Here is a 22159-nt window from a genome sequence, read left to right as displayed (position 1 = left end):
TGTAAGTCAGCACGTGTAGCATGTGACATGCTATGAGGTAGGTTGTACAAAGTGTAGTAGGAAGACAAAAGTAAGGAATGATTCATTTGAGTGCAATCAGAAATATAAATTCAATTAGGATCATATATCTTTCATTGTTGTTGTTGTTGTTAATCCTCTCCTGTGGATATTTTTTTCATTGATTTTTCAGAGAGAGTGGAAGGGAGATGAAGAGACAGAGAGAAACATTTATGTGAGAGAGACATTGGCTGGTTGCCTTTCGAACATGCCCTGACCAAGGCAGGGGATCGAGCCTGCAACCTAGGTATGTGCCCTTGACCAGGAATTGAACTCATGACCCTTTAGTCCACAGGCTGAGCAAAACCAGCTAGAGCTAGGATCATACACATCTTAACTATAATTAGCAATTAGCTTTTCAGAGCTAGAATTGGAATGTAACTTTTTTTGGTGATGTACATGGAAAATTGTGCACCTCAAATTTTTAAAAATAAAATGTAGATTCAGGAGCACATCCAATTGTAAATGATTGTTAGGAAAATCATATTATGCAATGGAATACATAAAAGTGTCAAGGGTAATTGTCAGTGTCCAAATATCTATGGTAAGCAGAAATTCTCCTGGCAGCATTAGAACTGGACAACCAGTGGGTCTGGGCTGCCTGTCACTACTTGAGCCAAGTAAGCAGAGACAGGGTTGAATCGTATATGAGCATTTATTCCAATAATGTCGTCAGTTTGGAGAGCGCAGCAGGTCATCCACAAAAAATCTGCTCTATTCCTTTAAGCCAGCTACTTAAGTTGGGTAGAAGGAAAAAGATTACATGGGAAAGTAAGAAATACAGGCATGGAAAAGTAGGCAAGGTATAATGGTTACAGCTTACAGGCAGTGAGGGCTAGAGGAGTTCTCAAGGGGCAGGCTTCTCTGAGCACCTCCAGAATGAAATTACATGCAACAAAGTTGTTAATCTAGGCCAGTGGTCGGCAAACCATGGCTCTTTGGCCCCTTGAGTGTGGCTTTTCCACAAAATACCACGTGCGGGCGCGCATACAGTGTGATTGAAACTTCGTGGCCCATGCGCAGAAGTCGGTTTTCGGCCTGGGCGAGTCTATTTTGAAGAAGTGGCGTTGTTAGAAGAAGTGGGGGTGTCGGTCGGTCGGGCTGCGGGATATGCAGCGCGGGGGAGGCGCGCGATTCATGCAGGAGTTGAGTGAGCCGGTCAGTCAGCAGCCTCAGTGCAGTGGTTAGTGCTAGTTGCGCCTGCAAACGCGCGGGTGACAAAGGTACCTACTCGAAGCATAAAGTTACCTGTATTTTTCCAACCGGCTGCAGATCCTACAGGTATTTTTGTCATCAATTTAAGAATTGTAATTATTTTGTGTTGGTGGCTTTATTGTTATAAAATGAAACTTCTTTTTAGGTGCCCTGTTTGACATGGCTATAAAGAAGAAGCAAAGAAAAACAGCAGACGAAAACCGTGAATTTAAAGTTGAATGGACCGAGACTTTCGCGTTTATTCAAAACTTAAATGGCCTTCTGACCTGTCTTATTTGTCAGGAAAAATTGGCACATAACAAGAAATCAAATTTGGAGAGACACTTTACAACTAAACACGTGTCATCTAGTACTAAATATCCTGTCGGTGATGCAAGGAAGAAAGCAGCTGAGGAACTTCAGAAGAGTCAAGAAAAATCAAGTTCTGTATTTAATTACTGGATGCAATCTTCCAACAATGTTAATATTGCAAGTTTTGTGGTTAGTCAAGAGATTGCTAAGAGAGGAAAACCATATACAGACGGCGAATACATAAAAAGTTGTTTTATAAATGCATCCGAAGAGCTATTTCGGGATTTTAAGAACAAAGCAGATATTCTTAAAAAATTAAAGAGTTACCATTGTCTGCTAAAACAGTGAAAGATAGAACAGTCAAAATGTCTTCGAATATAACCAAACAGCAAGTCAAGATCTTAAATTGGTTTCAGCTTTATCAATAGCAGGTGATGAGTCTTGTGACATAAATGATACAGCGCAAGTTTCAGTTTTTGTACGATTTATTTCATCTATAGGTCCTAAAGAAGAACATTTAGGATTATTGCCACTCAAAGGTCAAACACGTGGAGAGGATATAGGAAATGCTGTAATTGAGTCATTGAAAAATATCATATTCCACTCGATAAAATTGTCTCAATTTCAACAGACGGGGCGAAAAGTATGACCGGCGTAAGAAACCGGTTCGTTGCTATTTTGAAAGAAAAAATTAATCACGAGATACTTACTTACCATTGCATAATTCATCAAGAAGCGCTTTGTGCGCAGACATTTCCAGAAGAAATTTGCAAAGTTACGGAATTGGTGATTAACATTATCAACTCCATTATAGCTAAAGCTCTTAATCATCGCCAATTTAAAGAATTTTTAGTGGAAATGGAGAGTGCTGTAGTCTGCTGCTGCATAACAAAGTACGTTGGTTATCAAGAGGAAACGTTTTGAAACGTTTCGCTTCCTTATTAACAGAAATTAAAGCATTTCTCCTTGAGAAGGGTGTTCACTATCCAGAACTAACGAACGATCAGTGGATCCAAAAATTTTATTTCATGGTAGACGTTACGTCTCATCTAAATCAGCTTAATCGTAAACTACAGGGGAAAGGAAACATAATTTTTTTCGATGTTAGAAGAAGTTATTTCATTCGAAAACAAATTATCTCTTTTTGCTCAAGATTTTGAAAGAGAAACTTTGATTCACTTTCCAAGCCTGTTGAAACATCGCCAAGAAAATAATTCTGATATTGACATTTGCTATTTCAAAACAACACTTTTAAATATGAGGGAAGCTTTTCTCAACAGGTTTCAGGAATTCAGAAACAGCAAAGTGACGTTAGCCTTTGTTAAAAAACCTCTTGATGCTACTGTAACAGAATTAAATTTTTCTCCCTTTAATATTGACATTGGCAACTTTGAAATGCAATTGCTGGATTTAAAAAACAAAGAATTGTGGAGCTCGAAGTTTGAATCTTTGTGCTGATATACAAATATTGGAGAAAAACAAATGTGAACTTAGTTCACAGCACAAGTGGTCTGCTTTGAAAGACCTGGAGAAGGAAGATATGTTGATTTTTAACACCTGGAATAGTATTCCTGACTCATATAATCAACTGAAAAAACTAGCGTTTGTTGTTCTTTCCTTATTCGGGTCTACATATTTATGCGAACAATCATTTTCAAGCATGAACCTTATCAAGAGTAAACTGAGAAGTCGTCTTATTGATGAGAACCTGGAATCGTGCCTAAAATTAAAAACAACACCCTGGGTCCGGGTGAGGCCACGCGGCCCTGGGTCCGGGTGAGGCTAGATCCCGGGACCGGGTGAGGCCGCGCGCACCTGGGTCCGGGTGAGGCCACGTACCCCGGGGCCCGGTGATGCTGGGTCCCAGGTCCGGGTGAAGCCGCGCGCACCTGGGTCCGGGTGAGGCCACGTACCCCGGGGCCCGGTGATGCTGGGTCCCAGGTCCGGGTGAAGCCGCGCCCCTGGGTCCGGGCGATACCAAACCAGAGGGAGTCGGACCTGCATTACCACCATTTGTCCACCATCCAGAGCTGAAAAGTCAGTGCCGACATGTACACATAAGGAACTGGTGGACATTGAAATTGGGTCTCAAAAGAACTGTTGGTCCAGAAAGAAACTCACTACAGACTGATTCATTTGCCTGTCAGCATAACTATTATTGCTCGTCTCACATTCGGTTCTTATAAGTATATTTCTAGTAACACATGATCTCACTCATCTAGGGGAAATGATGAACAACATAGACTGATGAACAAGAACAGACCCAGAAACAAGGAGGCATCGATCGGACTGTCGGGCCTCAGAGGGAGGGGAGGGGAGGGTGGGGGAGGGGGGAGAGATCAACCAAAGGACTGTGTGCATGCGTACAAGCCTAACCAAGGGTTAAGGACAACAGAGGTGTGGGGTGTTGGGTGGGAATGGGGGGATGAGGACAAATATGTGACACCTTAATAAAGAAATAAAAAAAATAATAAAAAAGTAAAAAAATAATAAAAATAAAAAAATAAAATCAGTGATTTGCAAAAAAAAATTAATTAAAAAAAATAAAAATAAAATTTAAAACAACAACATACAAACCTGACTTACCCAAACTTTCCAAGGAGATGCAAGGCCACTGTTCACATTAGTGTTTGTCAGTCATTGTCATGATTTAATTTTATGGATATTGTAAGGTAAATGGTAAGGAATTTAATTTTATCAATAAATATGTCTGTAACAATTTTTTCCCCTCTTAAGTCTGATTGAAATTTCCTTTGAGTTTTAATTGTGACTTGCCTTGCAGCACAGTTAGGGCACAGACTACTTGGAATACTATGATTCTCCCTTAGAGAGCTTATAGTTAGTAGGGGATATAAGACAGTGTCAACCAATGGTTGTTGGCACCAATTCAGCACCAACAGAAATCTCCAATTTGGAGTGCAGTGAAGAAGAAAACTTTACTCAGTGCAATACACCTCAGTTGTGATTACAGCACAGCTGTGAACACAGCATGGCTATGAGGCAGCCCTGTGGCCAGGCCCCTCTCCAACTAAACAGTTCTGCTCTGCTCCATTCTGTGCCTGTCTGCTATAGCCTGTTCTGGTCTGCTTTGCTCTGCTCTAGTGAGACATCATTGGTATTTCAGTTTAGCCAGGGAAATGCAATCTTCAGGCTACAATGGAAAGGGAAAGTGTACTCTCTAGTAGGGGAGTTGGCTTATATAGACAGAAATTCCCACCCCTGGTCCCTGATTGAAATATAGTCCATATGTGTAGAGGTATAGAAATGAAAAAGAGCTGTAACTATCACTGCCTGAGAAAAATAAAAACAGTGGGTGTTTTATACCCAGAGCTTCTTTTATATCCAGAACTTCTTTTATATCCAAAGACGGGACCAATTTTCCTGTCATTCAAGCATTTGTTGAGCACTCCTATTTGCTTGCCGTACGTTGGGCATTACAAGGGGGATAACAAAAAAGTGTAAATCATTTCTTCTTCCCTTGAGCTATTTATAATGTAGTTGGGGAGATTACTAATACTTAGGAAAAAAATACTGAGAGTATGGTACAAATGTATAATTATAATACTTTATGTGGCCTGGACTCATAGCTGTAAGTTCAGGAGAAATAAGAGTGGTTGGATTTATTCCACAGGAGATGGAATTTAAGCCAGACCCTGATAGATCCAGATGGGGAGTCTTAATTAGGATCCCTGGATATATTTCAGGGAATCTGAAATTTCACCTAAAATGGTATGCTGCTTTGTATGAATACACAGTTTTAAGGAAGAAGTTTATATCTTTTGTTATATTTGCAGAACATTTTTTGTCTCCCAAAATGTTAACACCAGTGTCTACATGAATAAGAAATTTAGTATAGCACTTATAGGAGACAATGAGCAACCTCACCAAGATAAGCCTTCCCTCTTATGTGGGGAACCTAATACAAGGTCAAGACAAATTTGGGCTAAATGATAGCTGTAGGGAGTAGAAAGGAAATATTGGCTTTACCTCTTCTAACACCAGTCACTGTAATGCAGCCATTTAAAAATGTTTATATTTGGTTTCTTAGGAAAATATTCAATGTGCTCAAGAAGAAATAATATAAAGAGTGGGCAAAAGTAGTTTTATAGTTGCCTGGCTTGTGTGGCTCAGTGGTTGAGCATTGACCTATGAACCAGGCAGTTAGTGTTTGATTCCATGTCAGGGCACATCCTTGGGTTGTGAGCTTGATCCCCAGTAGCGGGGAGTACAGGAGGCAACCAATCTATAATTCTCTCTCATCATTGATCTCTCCCTCTCCCTTCCTCTCTGACCTCAATAAAAATATATTTTTTAAAAAGTAGGTTTACAGTTGTTCGTATGGAAAACAATCCTACCTTATAAAGAGGCAATATGCAAATTGACCATCACTCCGTGACAAATATGGCAGCACCCACCGCCAATAAGGCGGGAATATGCAAATTGAGGTTCACTCCATGACAAAGATGGCGGCAGCCAGGCTGGGACACTTGCTTCATTGCCACGGCGATGACGCAGGCGTTCCACCCCACCCCGCAGGTGGAGGGCCTGTGGGCAGCGCGGAGGCGCAGAGCGGCTGGGGCGGTGGGCCCCGCCCCGGCCACTCCAGGCTTGTGGGCAGCATGCAGAGATCCTCTGGGCTGCGGAGAGCCTCTGGGTGGGGGAGATGGGCCTGGGAGGGCGGCATGTACTCCCCACATGGTGACGGCAGCAGCCGTGAGTGCGCCAAGTAGAGCCTGCGGGCTGAGCTGAAGTAGCGCCTGCGGGCCATCAGCACCAAGGAGTGGCTGCGCAAGTCCCGCCTCCTGGCCCAGAAGGTTTATGATCACAGGGACAGCTACCGTGGCGGGCCAGATTGACATCCTCCTGGCCACACCATGGGGTTTTGTGGATCTGCGCAGCCGCAGGCCTCCAGTGCGCACATCCTCTCCTCCCCGCCTGACGTGCGAATGACCCCCAGCGCACTGTCACCCACGCGCACCTGCAGCAGTCCCGGACCATGGTGCACGCAAGTTCCCCCCGCCCCTCCGCCGCACTTCATCAGCCCCAGCATGCCTACGTCCCCCACAGGACATGTGCACATCCCCTCCAGCACGCTCACATTCTTTGGAGAGTGTCTGGGTGTTCTGGGAGCTGAGGGTGGGCGCCTGTGAGATGACAGTGAGAGGGCAGTGAGAGGGCGGAGTGGTGATGCCCTGTTCCCGCGGAGGCCAATGCAGCGACGAGATCACCTCCGTGGGGTAATGCAGGTGCTGGGGCGGGAGCAGGTGCGGACAGACACACCAGGGGGGTGCGGGCGGCCCTCGCTGAGGTGCCTTCGGTCAGTGTTCAAGATCGGGAACCCAGAGGAGGCGAGGAGTTCCATCCTCTCAGTGAAACGGTGGGATAGTCGGGGAGACTGCAGGGGAGGAATGTGCACATTGGGTGCCGGCACCCATGAGCGAAGGCTGCCCTGACTGAGCCTCACTCGCTTGGGGCCTAGAGAACTCCTGCCGGGCAGCAGGTGACAGGACGTGCTTTTCCGAGTTAAGGAGAGAAAACATTGATTCTCCCGCTGCCCACGAAGGTGGAAAGTGCAGTGGGGAGACATGCAGGGAGCGAGCGAGGTTCCCTGTCTGGGGGTTCCAAATCCACCATTGGTTCCTTTCATTGCTGACTGGAGATATACAGGGTGTCCCCCCAAAATGTATACACACTTTGAATACCTACTAATTCCAATGGGTTTATGACAAGAAAGAAACAACAATGGAGCTGTCATTTGTTAAAAGTGTGGGCACAAACCAGCAGTCAGACATTCCCCAAGGGGTCCTGGATTGGAGAGGGTGCAGGCCAGACTGAGGGACCCCCCCCCCCCACCCCTATGCACAAATTTTGTGCTCCGGGTGTCTAGTACAATAATAATAGAAGAATAAACTTTCGCATACTCACAACTGTAGACCTACTTTTGACCTGCCCTTGTTATTTTAAGTATTGTATGACTACCCTCTTGCCTTTTTTTTTTTTTTTTGCTTTTTTTAAAAAAATTGATTTTAGAGGAGGAAGAGAAACATCCATGTGAGAGACATATATTGATCGGTTGCCTCCCATATATGCCTGATCAGGGATGGAACCTGCAACCTAGGTATGTGCCTTGATGGGGAATCGAACTTGCGACCTACTGGTGCATGGGATGACTCTCCACCCACCTGAGCCACACTAGCCAGGGCTAGCCCCTTCTTTTTACTGAAGGAGTGAGATCATCAGAGATAGATTTCAATTGTAGTACTGCTCTTTTATAAAATTCAAACTTAGTCTTTTTCTAATGGCTGGGTGCTGCTGCCTTAGATTTATCTCTTCTGTCCTAAGAGTTATTGATGATAATCTAAGGGTTGCCATATTTGGGGGTATGGGGGAGTTGAGTTTATTTTTTGGTAGAACAAAGATCTTTGTCAGATGCAGCAATATTAGAGGGAAACACTCACCTTCTATGAGATAGAGGTATATTCTTGTTTACTAGGTGTACTGGTTAATAATGGCAGATTTTGTAATCAAAGAAAACACGATAATTTCAAGAGAAACATCAAAAGTGCTTTATTCAAAGTAATGTCCATCGCTAGCTACACATTTCCCCAATTTTAAGGTAATTTGTGGATACTGTCCCAATAGAATTTTTCTGTTTTGAGGCAAACCATTCAGCGACCCAGTTTTCCACTTCTTTGTACATTTTGAAGTGCTGCTCAGAAAGTGCATGTGCCATCGATCGAACAAGTGGTAATCTGAAGGAGCAAGGTCTGGTGAATACGGTGGGTGGGTTAATACTTCCCAGGCAAGATCTTTTAACGTGTCTTTAACTGGTTTTGAAGTGTGTGATGGTGCATCATCATGAAGCAAAATTACTTTGCCGTGTCCTCTGGCACATTCTGGCCGTTTCATGATCAAAGCGTGGTTCAGATTGATTATTTGTTGTCGATAACGATCAGTATTAATGGTTTCACCTGGTTTTAGAAGCTCATAATACACTACACCTTCCTGATCCCACCAAACGCAGAGCACTGTCTTCTTTCTGAATCAATTTGGTCTTGCAGTCAATGTTGATGGTTGACCTGGATCAGCCCATGATTTTGTGCATTTGGGATTCTCTAAATAAATCCACTTTTCATGGCCAGTCACAATTCGATGCAAAAAAGACTCTTGCCGTTGAAGCAACATTTTACTGATGACTTTTTGGTTTTCCATTTGTCTTTCGTTCAGTTGATGTGGCACCCATTTTCCTTCCTTTAAAATCTTTCCCATTGCTTGTAAACGATCACAAATTATTTAATCTTTCTGCAAGTTGTTTTTGAGTTTGCCACACATCTTCATCCAATAATGCTTGTAATTGTTGGTCTTCAAACTTTTTCGGTTGACCTGGACATTCTTTGTCTTTTGCATCGAAATCATCACTTTTAAAGTGTTTAAACCAGTGTTCACAAGTATCTTGAGATGGAGCATGTTCATCATAAGCTTCCCAAAGTATTCAGCAGTACTTTTCTTCAAAATAAAGTAATGAATTAAAACTTACCGCAAATGCTCTTTTTTTTGGCATGAAATTTGACATTTTATGTGAAAATATCTATAATGTTTATACCTCCAGAAAATTTGACATATGAAGTTTTGAAGCTTACTGGCAATACAACAAAATAGCATACATATCAAATTGCTTATATATCAACATACGTGTAACTCCATCTATTGAAAAAAATCCACATTATTAACCAGTACACCTGTATATCCAGACTAGAGGCCCGATGCAAGAGATTCATAGGCCTTCTTTCCCCCAGCTGCCGGCACTGGCTTCCCTCTGGCACCTGGGACCTGGGCTTCCCTCGCAGCCCTGGCTTTGCCCGGAAGGACATCCAGTCTAACTAGCATATTACACTTTTATTATTATAGATAGGCCTTTTGCTTTCCATGCATTGGCATCATGCTTGACCTTTCCAACTTCTCCACCTTTATCTTTCTATATTCCTCATCTTATGCTTTGGATTACTGAAGAACTTGTAGTTGCCTGTATATGCTATGATACTGCTTGGCACTGTGATTTTATTTACACTTTTCTGCTGCCTCTTTCTCATTTCTTTGGTCCGGCAATTCTTATTCTTTAAGATGCAGCTTTGATGTTCTCTCTTCTAAGAAGCCTTTCACGATTTCCCAAGTAAGTTTTTCTCCTCCATGCTCCTAGAGTACTCCGTGATTATCTTCTTAACTAGGTTTTAAACTATATTTGAAACTCTTTAAGGGCAGAGATGAGAGTGTTTTATCACTCGCATGCACATAGCATAGTTCCCAGAAGTAAGAAACAACTACTTCAGGAATAAGAGGAATCCAGTATAACTCCCAGGTTTTTTGCTCAGCTGGCTGGGAAGTGGTGCTTTTCATCTCCAAATAGGATTACAGGTTCAAGAAGACAGGAAGTCTTCTTCCTGGTTTGGCTCAGTGGATAGAGTGTTGGCCTGTGGACTAAAGGGTCCTGGGTTCGATTCTGATCAAGGGCACAAACCTGGGTTCTGGACTCAATCCCCAGTAGGGGGCATGCAAGAGGCAGCCCATCAATGATTCTCTCTCATCATTGATTTTTCTAACTCTCTCTACCTCTCCCTTCCTCTCTGAAATCAATAAAAAAAATATTAAAAAAAGAAGAAAGCCACAAGATTTTGATTGGCTTATGGGTGGTGAGTATTGCAAGGACAAGAATTACTGCCCTAAGAAGCAACCTTCAACCAGTTTGGGACAGGATTCAGTGGATACACAACCCAGCCTTTTCTCCTCTTGGTGAAAAATTCCAAGGGTTATCTTCTCATGCCTCACCTGATGCTCTGTACAGCAATCAAAAGTTAGGTGCCTATTTTTCAGTTACTGTCATAACTATAGTTCTTGACACAGTGCCCGGCCCACAGTTAGTGCTGATTAAATTGTGGCAGCCCACCCCAGTCCGAGGAGCAGTAGCCACATAAGCACCCCACCCACTACTGCGAGCAGCCACGCGAATAGCGCCTCCCCAAGGAGCCACTGCCAACTGAGGAGCAGCCGCTGCCATGACTGCCCAAGGAGCAGCCACTGCCCGAGTAGCCACTGCTGCCCAAAAAGCAGCCCCCGCACGACTCGACACCTATATCCTTTGGTGAGAGCAAAAAAGTAGAGACCAAGAAATACCCCAAGGAAAGAAAAGGAGGAATCATTAGAAAAGGAGCTAAGTGAAACAGAGGCATGCAATGTCAGAAAAAAAAAATTCAAAATAAGGGTCATATAGTTCATAAACCAGATGGATCAGAAAATCAACAACTTATGTACAAATCAAGAGGAAATAAAGAGTGATATAACTACAATAAAAAACACTATGGAAGCTTCAACAGTAGAGTAGGAGAAGCGGAGGACCAAATTAGCGAATTACAAGACAGGGAAGCAAAACACGCAAACTGAACTGGAATTGGAGAGAAAAATTAAGAGACAGGAGGAGAGCCTAAGGAAGCTTTGGGACAATATGAAACGAAGCAACATATGAATAATAGGGGTGCCAGACAACAAGAAGAGTAACAAGGGTTAGAAAACCTATATAAAGAAATAATTTCAGAAAACTTCCATGGTTTGGGGAAGAAAAAAGTCACACAAGCACAGAGAGTCCCAAACAAGATGAACCCTAAAAGACCCACACGAAGACACATCGTAATTATGATGGCAAACGTTCAGAACAAAGAATCTTAAAGGCTGCAAGAGAGACAGAAAGTTATATACAAGGGATCTCCCATTAGATTATCAAATGATTTCTCAACAGAAACACATCAGGACAGATAGGAATGGAAAGAAGTATACAAAGTGATGCAATGCAAGGGACTGAAACTAAGAATACTATACCCAACAAGGCTATCATTCAAAATTGAAGGGGAAATAAGGAGCTTTGCAGACAAAAAAAAAAAAAAGGCTAAGGAAGTTTATCACTATCAAGCCAGCAATGCAAGAAATGCTAAAGGGGCGGGGTTTAAAAAGAAGAAATAAAAAGGGAAGAAGGAATACAGGCACAAAAAATAAAAATGGCTACAAACAAGTACCTAACAATAATAACTTTTAAATGTAAGTGGACTAAATACTCCAATCAAAAGACATCGGGTGGCTGAACACATAAGAAAACATGACCCATAAATATGCTGTCTACAAGACACCCACCTCAGAACAAGGGACTCACACAGACTGAAAGTGAAAGGATGGAAAAATATCGTTCAGGCAATGGAAATGACAAAAAGCTGGGCCAAATCTATGCACCGGGCCTCTAGTATTAGAATAATGGCAGAAAATGTTGATAGAAGAGGAAAATATATTTAGATATATTTAAGAATAAGTATTTTGAGATACATATTTAGTAATTAACGATTAAATAGAGAGAAAGGCATGTGATGAGATAGATGCTAGCTAAAATAAATGATTAAATATATGAAAACACAGAGAAATTATGTAGAAGTAGTATTTGTAGTTTATATTCTTCAGTAGGATAAGCATTACCTTCTGGCTGGCTGTAATTAGTGATCTGCTATTGATGGGTATATGGTCTTTATGTTCTGCTTTTGTTTGTTAAGGAACTCTTTGCAGTTGGTCATTGGTGATATTCTCAGAACTGTTGAGTGGTTTTACATTACAACCAGAGGGGTCCCTCAGCCTGGCCTGTGGGATTGGGCTGAAACCAGCTCTCTGACATTCCCTGAGGGGTCCTGGATTGTGAGAAGGTTCAGGCCAGGCTGAGGGACCCCACAGGTGCATGATCAGGGCCAGGGAGGGACGCAGGAGATTGGCCAGCTGGTGAGGGCTCCAGGGCATGTCTGGCTCTTCTCTATCCCGATTGGTCAGACCCCAGCAGGAAACTAACCTACTGGTCGGAGCATTTGCCCTATGGTGGTCAGTGTACATCATAGCAAGTGATTGAGCGTCTTTAGCATACCATTAGCATATTACACTTTGATTGGTTGAACGGGTGGCTGGATGACCAGACGCTTAGCATATTAGACTTTTATTATATAGGAATATACTGATGAAAATATAATGAGAGTTTAAAAGAGATGGAATCCTCTAAGATTAGAGCTGTGTCTCTTTTCCTCCTGTGTGATTTGAAACTTGGGAAATAAAAAGGGAAGAAGGAATACAAGCACAAAAAATAAAAATGGCTACAAACAAGTACCTAACAATAATAACGTTTAAATGTAAACGGACTAAATGCTCCAATCAAAAGACATCGGGTGGCTGAATGGACAAGAAAACATGACCCATATAGGAATATATGAGGAATGGCACTAATGGCAGAGATCTTTCTTATTCTTTTTTTTAATGGCAGAGATTTTTTTTTTTTAATAACTATTCCTGGCCAGTGTAGCTCAGTTGGTTGAGTGCCATCCTGTGCACCAAAAGATCGCTGGTTCAATTCTCAGGTCAGGGCACACACCCAAGTTGTGGGTTCGATCCCCAGCGTGAAGGAGGCAACCAGTTGATGATCATTGTTTCTCTCCTTTTCTTTCTCTCTCTCTCCTTCTCCCTCACCCTCCGGTCTCTCTTTAAAAAAATCAATAAAAATATGTGTGTGTGTGTTTTAAAGAAAGCTTTTTAAAAAATAAACTAGCATAGGTTACTGGTTACTTTGGTACTTTACCTGTACCAGTATGCTTTCTTTGGATTCAACCCCCAAACAGTTGGTTACTTTAATATCCAACTGTGTATCAGTCTTGTTTAAGAATGAAAGTTAAGTCTTTTTTTCAAATATATTTTTATGGCTTTCAGAGAGGAAAGGAGAGGGGGAGAGAGAAAAATATCACTGATGAGAGAGAATCATCGATCAGCTGCCTCCTGCATGTCCCCTACCAGAGATTGAGCTCGTAATCTGGGCATGTGCCCTTGACCAGAATCAAACCTGGGACCCCTCAGTTGCTCTATCCACTTAGCCAACGCTCTATCCAGAGTCAAACCAGCCAGGGCAAATGTTAAGTCTTTTAACAGTCCTATATAATAAAGAGGTAATATGCAAATTGACCATCACTCCAACACACAAGATAGCCGCCCCCATGTGGACATAAGATGGCTGCCACAAGATGGCCAGCAGGGGTGGGGACAGTTGTGGGCTATCAGACCAGCAGAGGAGGACAGTTGGGAGGGACTAGGCCTGCAAGGGAGGGCAGTTGGGGGCGATCAGGCCAGCAGGGGAGGGCAGTTGCGGGGGAACCAGGCCTGCAGGGAGGGCACCTGCGGGGGACCAGATCTGCAGGGAAAGGCAGTTGGGGGCAACCAGGCCTGCAGGGGAGGGCAGTTGGGGGCGACCAGGCTGGCAGGGGTGATAAGGGTGACCAGGCCAGCAGGGAAAGCAAGTTAGGGGCAATTGGGCCGGCAGGGGAGCAGTTAGGTGTCGATCAGGCTGGCAGGGAAGTGGTTAGGGGGTGATCAGGCTGTCAGGCAGAAGTGGTTAGAGGCAGTCGGCCAGGCAGGCAGGCGAGCATTTGGGAGCCAGCAGTCCTGGATTGTGAGAGGAATCCCAGATTGGAGAGGGTACAGGCTGGGCTGAGGGATACACACTGTCCCCTGAGCACGAATTTCATGCACTGGGCCTCAAGTTCAATAATAAAAAGACAAGCCAAGTTAAAAATAGGCAACAGATTTGCATGTTCCAGAGATATACAAATAGCCAGTAAGCACATGAAAATGTGTTCAGCATCATTAGTCATTAAGGAAATGTAAATCAAAACCACAGTGAGTACCACTTCATATCCCCTAGTATGTCCTCTTTCAAAAAGTGTCTATTTAGTTCCTTTGGTCATTTTTTTATTGGATTATTTATCTTCCTTTTGTTAAGTTGTATGAGTTCACTGTTAATGTTGGAGATTAAACTCTTATCAGAAATAACATTGGCAAATATGTTCTCCCATGCAGTGGGCTTTCTTGTTATGGTTTCTTTTGTGCAGAAGCTTTTTATTTTGATGTAGTCCCATTTGTTTATTTTCTCCTTAGTTTCCATTGCCCTAGGAGCTGTATCAGTAAAGGTAAAACTACAAAAAATGTCTGCTATTTTGCTGTTTATGGATTCTTTTAAGATTTTTATGGTTTCTCGTCTTATGTTTAAGTCCTTTATCCATTTTGAGTTCATTTTTGTGTATGGTGTAAGTTGGTGATCTAGTTTCATTTTTTTGCATGTATCTGTCCAATTTTCCCAACATCATTTGTTGAAGAAACTGTCTTGCTTCCATTGTATGCTCTTGCCTCCTTTGTCAAATATTAATTGAGTATAATGGCTTGGGTGGATTTCTGGGTTCTCAGTTCTGTTCCACTGGTCTATATGTCTGTTCTTGTGCCAGTACCAGGCAGTTTTGAGAACAGTGGATTTGTAGTACAGCTTGACATCTGGTATTGTGATCCCTCCAAATTTATTCTTCTTTCTCAAGATTGCTGTGGCTATTCAGGGTCTTTTTTTATTCTAGATGAATTTTTGGAGAGTTTTTTCTAGATCTTTGAAGTATGCTGTTCATATTTTAATGGGGATTGCACTGAATCTATAGATTGCTTTGGGTAGTATGGACATTTTAAAGATGCTGATTCTACCAAACCATGAACACAGTATATTCTTCCATTTGTTTATTTCTTCTTCTACCTCTTTTTCCAGTGTCGTAGAGTTTTCCAAGTACAGGTCTTTTACCTCCTTAGTTAACCCATTAACTGCCACAGGTCCAAAATGGAAACCATCCCCACATGCCATGATATTTTGAATTTAATTTTAAAAATCAATTTGCAATGAATATTATAAAAATAAATATATTACAATTCGGATGTTCTTGAATATTTTCAGTTTATAAGTCTCATGGAAAATGACTTTTTAAAGCATCTATAGACACTTATGGCATACAAAAGGGTTACTCCTAGGTATCTTAATTTTTTTTTTTTGTTGAAATGGTAAATGGGATTGTTTTTTTAATTTCTCTTTCCATAAACCCCATAAAAAAAGCCATAGATTTCTGGTGTTAATTTTGTATCCTGCTACATTCCAGAATTCATTAATTCTAATAATTTTTTGCTGGAGTCTTTAGGGCAAGCATGTCAAACTCAAAAGCTGACAGGCCAAATAAACAGGGTTTAAGTTTATGTGGGCCGCAAAAAAACAAGAGCTTCAATTTTCTTTTCTTTTTTTAATATATTTTATTGATTTTTACAGAGAGGAACGGAGAGAGAGAGTTAGAAACATCAATGAGAGAGAAACTTCGATCAGCTGCCTCCTGCACATGCCCTACTGGGGATGTGCCAGCAACCAAGGTATATGCTCTTGACTGGAATTGAACCTGGGACCCTTCAGTCCCCAGGCTGACACTCTATTCACTGAGCCACTCGATGTCTTTTGATTGGAGCATTTAGTCCACTTACATTTAAGGTTATTATTGTTAGGTACTTGTTTGTATCCATTTTTATGTTTTGTGCCTGTGTTCCTTCTTCTCTTTCTATTTCTTCTTTTTACAAATACCTTTAGCATTTCTTGCATTGCTGGCTTGATAGTGATATACTCCTTTAGCCTTTTTTTTGTCTGTGAAGCTCCTGATTTCCCCTTCAATTTTGAATGATGGCCTTGCTGGATAGAGTATTCTTGGATTCAGTCCCTTGCTTTGCATCACTTTATATACTTCCTTCCATTCCTTTCTGTCCTGATGTGTTTCTGTTGAGAAATCATTTGATAATCTAATGGGAGATCCCTTGTAGGTAACTCTCTGTCTCTCTCTCTTACAGCCTTTAAGCCTCCCTCTTTGCCATTAACGTCTGCCATTGTAACTATGACATGTCTTGGTGCTGTTCTTTTGGGTTTATCTTGTTTGTGACTCCTTATGCTTGTATAATGTTTTCTTCTTCAAATCAGGATGTTTTCTGACATTATTTCTTCAGATAGGTTTTCTAATCCTTCCTGCTCTTCTTGTCATTCTGGCATCCCTAATATACATATGTTGCTTCATTTCATGTTGTCCCAAAACTCCCTTGGGCTCTCCTCATGCTTTCTAATTTTTTTCTCCAGTTGCTCTTCAGAATGTGTGTGTTTTGCTTCCCTGTCTTCTAATTCGCTAATTCAGTCCTGAGCTTCTCCTAGTCTACTGTTGAAACCTTCCTTAGTGTATTTTATTGTAGCTATATCACTCTTTATTTCCTCTTTATTCTTACATAAGTTGTTGATTTTCTTATCCAGACGATTTAGAAACTGTATAACTCTTACTCTGAATTCTTTTTTGACATGTTGCATGCCTCTGTTTCCTTCAGTACATTTCCTGGTGACTTCTCCTTTTCTTAGCTTTGGGGGTTGTATCTTTGTCTCCCCATTTTTGCTCTTACCAAAGGATCTAGGCGTCGAGTCGCATGGGGTCTGTGGCTGCAATGGCGGGCTTGGTGGCAGGTTGCTTGGTTGCGGGGTCCTGGTTTGAAGCAGTGGGCCCAGCGGCGGCTCCCGCGGTCATGGCACCCAGGTTTTCAGGACTTCTTAAGGACATTGAAGTAGGGGTTGAGGTAGAATGTCGGGCAGTCATAATGTTGACATTATGATCATGTGATTTGCTTAGTTGTATATCTGTTTTTCTCTTTTTAGTGGGGTGATTAGAGGGACTACTGATTTATATTAGACACTTAGTAAACACTGAAAGTTTTTTTTATCTTGATTGAAGAATAAAATTAGTCTACGTCAGCCGTAATCACAGAATGAAATAGGAATTGCATATCCTATTTAAATTCTCTGTGGCATTTATGAGTGCCACCCAAACTTTTTGTAAAATTTCCTGTAGATCTCTTGACATTACACTCAATTGGTTCTCTTCCTGTGTTTTTCATTATTTCTTAACCTCTGGGTTCCCCTAGCACTCTGTGCATACACCTATCTTAAAATCTATATCATACTGAAATTCACTATTCATATGCCAATTTTGCATCTAGACAGTGAATTTTTAAATATATATATATTTTTATTGATTTCAAAGAGGAAGGGCATGGGAGAGAGAGATAGAAACATCAGTGATGAGAAAGGATCATTGATTGGCTGCCCCCTATATGCCCCATAAGCCTGAAACCCAGGCATATGCCCCTGACTGAGAATCGAACCTGGGACCCTTCAGTCCACAGGCCAACACTCTATACACTGAGCCAAGCCTGCTAGGGCTAGACAGTGAATTTTTTAAGAACAAGAATTGGGTCTCATTCTTCTTATAACTCCAGTGCCTAACACTGCAATAGGGTCCTATTAAACTAACCTGTTAAATGTGGAAAAGAAAAATGATACTATTTGCTTTTTGTAGACTCTTGTTAAAGGAGGGAAGCAAGAGTCCCACATTTCTGGTGTCCCTCCATTCTGCTACTGCTGTCAAAGTAATTGTAAAATGGGGCTTTGTTGTTTTGTAGCTCAAAGACTTAATTGACTAAACATTTCCTATTGAATAAAGTTCATATTTCTTAGCTCTCTGTCAAATTCCTCACGGTGCATCTTAACTGAACTTTCTATTCTTCTTCATGTATACTTTATACTAATTAAGCTGAGCTACTTCCTATTCCCCCTTTTCATATTTCTATGCTTTTGCTTGTATTGTATCTTCTTTGTGGCTTTCACCCAATCTTCAGATGTCCATATAGATGCTGCTTCCTTCATGAAGCTTTCAGTCATCTCCCTGCCCTCTCCAGCGTCTACCAAAAAATCATTTCCCCATCTGAACTCTTAATTAGACTTTGACTGTGGTAAAGCATTATTTTTGTATCCTATTAAGTCATAAGTTCCTTGAGAGCAAGGTTGTCTTGTCTTTGTTTTCTCTATTTTGCATTAATAATTGAATTGAGTATAAATCAACTTTTTAAAATGTTTTACCATCTTGTTAAAAATTCTTCCTCTGCATTGATCTGTAAGTAAATGCACTTAATCCAGAGAGTGTGTAGGTTTAAATAATGTATTTATTCCTGCAACTTCAGTTTAGGAAATAATTTTTGTTCCAGATTTACATTTATTTAAAATATATTCACCATTCTTTGTATTGACTCTCCTTCTCCTTTTCTAGGGCGCTCTCTTTAATCTTGAGTCCAAGGAGGAGGAACACCCTGAAGTTGTTGCCGAAGATAGCAATGACATTTATATCCTGCCCAGTGACAACTCTGGACAAGTCAGTCCTCCAGAGTCTCCAACTGTGACTACTTCTTGGCAGTCAGAGAGCTTACCTATTTCCCTGTCAGCCAGCCAGAGTTGGCATACAGAAAGCCTACCAGTGTCCCTGGGTCCTGAGTCCTGGCAGCAGATCACAATGGATCCCGAAGTAAAAAGCTTAGATAGCAATGGGGCTGGAGAGAAGAGTGAAAACAATTCTTCTAATTCTGACATTGTGCATGTTGAGAAAGAAGAAATACCTGAGGGTGTGGAAGAGGCTGCTATGACATCTGTAGTCTTGTCAACCAAGGAACTGCAAGAGGCATTCGCTAAAGCCCCAGCTCCCTTGCTTCCACATATCACTGCCACTTCCTTACTGGGCATGAGAGAATCTGACACAGAAATGACTGCAGTTGAGAAAGTCAGCCCAGCTACATCATTGTTCATAGAACTTGATGAAGAAGAGATGAAAGCCGCTATAATTGAACCTATTGAACGAGAGGAGATGATCCCTATACTGGAACCCACAAAAACACTGTTGAGTGAAGAGATGACTATAAGGAAAAAGAGTCTTATGAAAGGGTCCTACCCTGCTGGGGAAGAGAAGTCTATGGCATTGTCTGAGGGCAAGTCTATCCTGTTGTTTGGAGGGGCTGCCGCCTTTGCTATCCTGGCGGTGGCAGTTGGAGTAGCATTGGCTCTGAGAAAGAAATAGCATGTTTTAGAAGAGAAATAAGACAAAAAGGATATTAGGTTTTAGTTGTAGTGACTGAATTTGAACTGACAGCAGATGATTGGACATTTGTGGAACACTCTTGGATAATTGGAGATTTTTCGCTTGAGGTAGAGGGTGTTCATGTTTGTCTGATTGTAAGTTCCAAAGGCCTTGGCTCGTGGTAGATTCTGGATCGTAAGAGTAAAGTAATTCCTCTGGTACAGGTTTCTCAATATCTGCATTAATTATATCTTGAAATGTCTTTGTTGTAGGAAGATGTCCTGTGCATTGTGTTTAGCAACATCCCTGGCCTGTACCCACTAAATACCAGTAGCAACTCTCCCCCAGTTGTTACAACCAAAAATATCTCCTGACATTGCCAAATGTCCCTGGGAGTAAAATTATTCCCTCTTATGGGCCACAGCTTTAGAGGGAGAGGGTTAATTTAGGAGCATCTGTGATAGAAGTTCCCAGGCAAGAGGCCCAGCTGTGTGCTCCTCAGCTACTGACTCGGTCCTGCCCTTGGAATTTCATCTTTTCTGATGAACATGCTGTGTTTGCAGTCATTCCTTTTTGGCTTTTTTATCTTCCCCATCTTTTTAGTCCTATAGTCTGAGGGTATTCTCCTCTTATGTCACAGCTGCTTCTCAGGTACCACACTCCTCCTCTTCACCCCCAGGTTTCTCCTAAGATCCATTGAGCGTGCTTGCTCTGTACCTATCAAGTCTCTGATGCTGCTTATAGCTTCACCTTGTAAAGATACTGCCTTTAGTAATCTGTAAAAAGAGGGGAGGGGGCTCCCTACCTGTAAGTGCTATGACAAGTAACTGACAAGAGAGAGATCTGTCTCGTGTAGAAGCAGGAAAATGGCTTAAATGACCTCTGGAGCTCTTTTGTACTGAATTTATGGCTACCCACCAGCAGCATCTCCCTTGCTGGATGGTCACTGTCTATAACCTGGGCTAGTGTGTTTTTCCCCTATACTATCTGGCCTTAGTGTTACTGGTCCACCATCTAACTCCTTTGCAGTCCTTTACTGCATTTTTATACTTGGCTTACAGACCAATGAATTTTAACTCATATGAAATACAGAAAGTCTCTTAAATATCATTGAAATAAAAAGTATGAAAAGAGAAGCTTGACTTTCTTGGTTACCCTCGATTTCTAGTTTGGTTTTCAGGCTTCTTCACTGAAATCTTCACAGTCCAAATGCCAGTGTGATAAACCAAAATGATCCTAATTTATATGTACTAGTTGAGAATCAGCATAATTTTCTTGCATCTGGCTGATCCCACCTCTGGAAGGGTGAGAAGTGTCTTTTATGCCTGAGGATCATGGTGTCACTATGCACGACATACTTGTTGGATACATAGGTCATCTCAGATTTATCTTAGTAAATGTAACAAATTATTTTTTTAGATCGTGAAATTTGTAGTAAAATTACTTTACCTTATCCCGATCACCAAAATGTGATGTTTTAAATGTGCTTTCTTTTTAAAATATATTTTTAAAAATTAAATCTTCTCCCTAAAGCAGTGCTATTTAAAAGTCGGTCAAGAAAAGTTCTGAAGTGTGTTTGTGTGCCACTTCAGCTTTATCATGGGGTATATCTTTATGTTCTGAGTTTTAGTGTCCCATTTAGGGAGTGATGTTTTTAAAGATTTTGGTGCACCTTGATTAATACAGCTAGGGGTGAGGGGGGAAATGGGATTCATGTAGTACAGAATTACTTCCTTCTTGGGCTCTGACTGTTGCAGTGGATTATTCTGTGTTCTTATTGCTACACTGTGTTTGCATAGGGTGAGAGCAAACTGGTGTGTTATCTTAACTCCCCCCCACCACCTATATAATAAAAGAGTATTATGGAAATTGACCGAACAGCTGAACAACCAGAACACCTGCAGCCCCTCGCCCCGGCCGGCCCTGCCCCTGATTGGCCCCCGCCCCCCATGGCCCCCATGGGGGTGGGCCGGCTGGACCCCACCAGTCCATGAATTCATGCACCGGGCCTCTAATTTATAATAAAATATTTTCCTTCCAGAGTTCACAGTTTTAAACTCTGTATCCTCAAACCCAATGGCTGAACACATTTAAGCACTAATGTAAACCAAGTTCCTTTCTGAGCTGCTAGAGAGATATGTGGCTTAGGATATTTGGGTCTGTGTTCTCCATTAAAGAAAAGAATAAGACATGTGATACGATGCTACCATTGCTGCTTTATTTTCCCGTCTCTTGAACGTTAATCCAAAGTTATTTGGCCAATTGGATTTTGCTGTGTAATGGTAAATAGCTATTCTTTTCCATTGGCTTTCTCTAGATCGAATTGTTGAAAGTTCCTGAGTTAATAGGATGGTCAATGTCCACGTTTTTTCTTCATTTCCTTATCCTCTGCCCTGGCAGTGGAAGGGAATACCCTAATAAGACTGCTTCTTACACCAGCTCCTATTTTTGCTATTATATTTAAAAGAAAATCATTTGTCACCCACCCTTTTTTTTTATGGGGGCTGGTAGTAGGAGGCTGTTCCCTTCTGTCCCGACTTATAGAGCACCTAAATTTAAGAAAAAGGGACAATTCACAATAAATCCAACTCAAATGCAGAATTAAGAATATCACCGTTTATCATTTCTCATTCTTTGAACTATTGAGGGAAAGTTTTTTAGTCTTATAGAACTCTTCTTTACTGTTCTTTTAAATACAATGATTTCTGACCACTTGGCAAAAAGCTAGTGAATGTTTAAGAAAAATACTAGAATTAAAGGAT

The 22159-nt window shown here is 41.6% G+C and overlaps 1 protein-coding gene across 1 annotated transcript in view; it reads left to right on the top strand.

Moving 5' to 3' along the window:
- The window catches only part of BCL2L13 (BCL2 like 13), a 153729-nt gene extending 131570 nt beyond the window's left edge, over positions 1 to 22159 (top strand). Inside the window, exon 7 of the mRNA XM_054718667.1 lies at positions 18600 to 22159. Within this exon, the coding sequence (XP_054574642.1) occupies positions 18600 to 19397 (798 nt within the window). The 3' untranslated portion in view covers positions 19398 to 22159. The remainder of the gene's footprint in view (positions 1 to 18599) is intronic.

This window comes from Eptesicus fuscus, chromosome 7 (assembly GCF_027574615.1).
Source record: "Eptesicus fuscus isolate TK198812 chromosome 7, DD_ASM_mEF_20220401, whole genome shotgun sequence".
In the NCBI taxonomy this organism is placed as follows: domain Eukaryota; kingdom Metazoa; phylum Chordata; class Mammalia; order Chiroptera; family Vespertilionidae; genus Eptesicus; species Eptesicus fuscus.
Note: the sequence above shows the minus strand (reverse complement) of the source record. Positions and strands in the feature narration are given on the sequence as shown.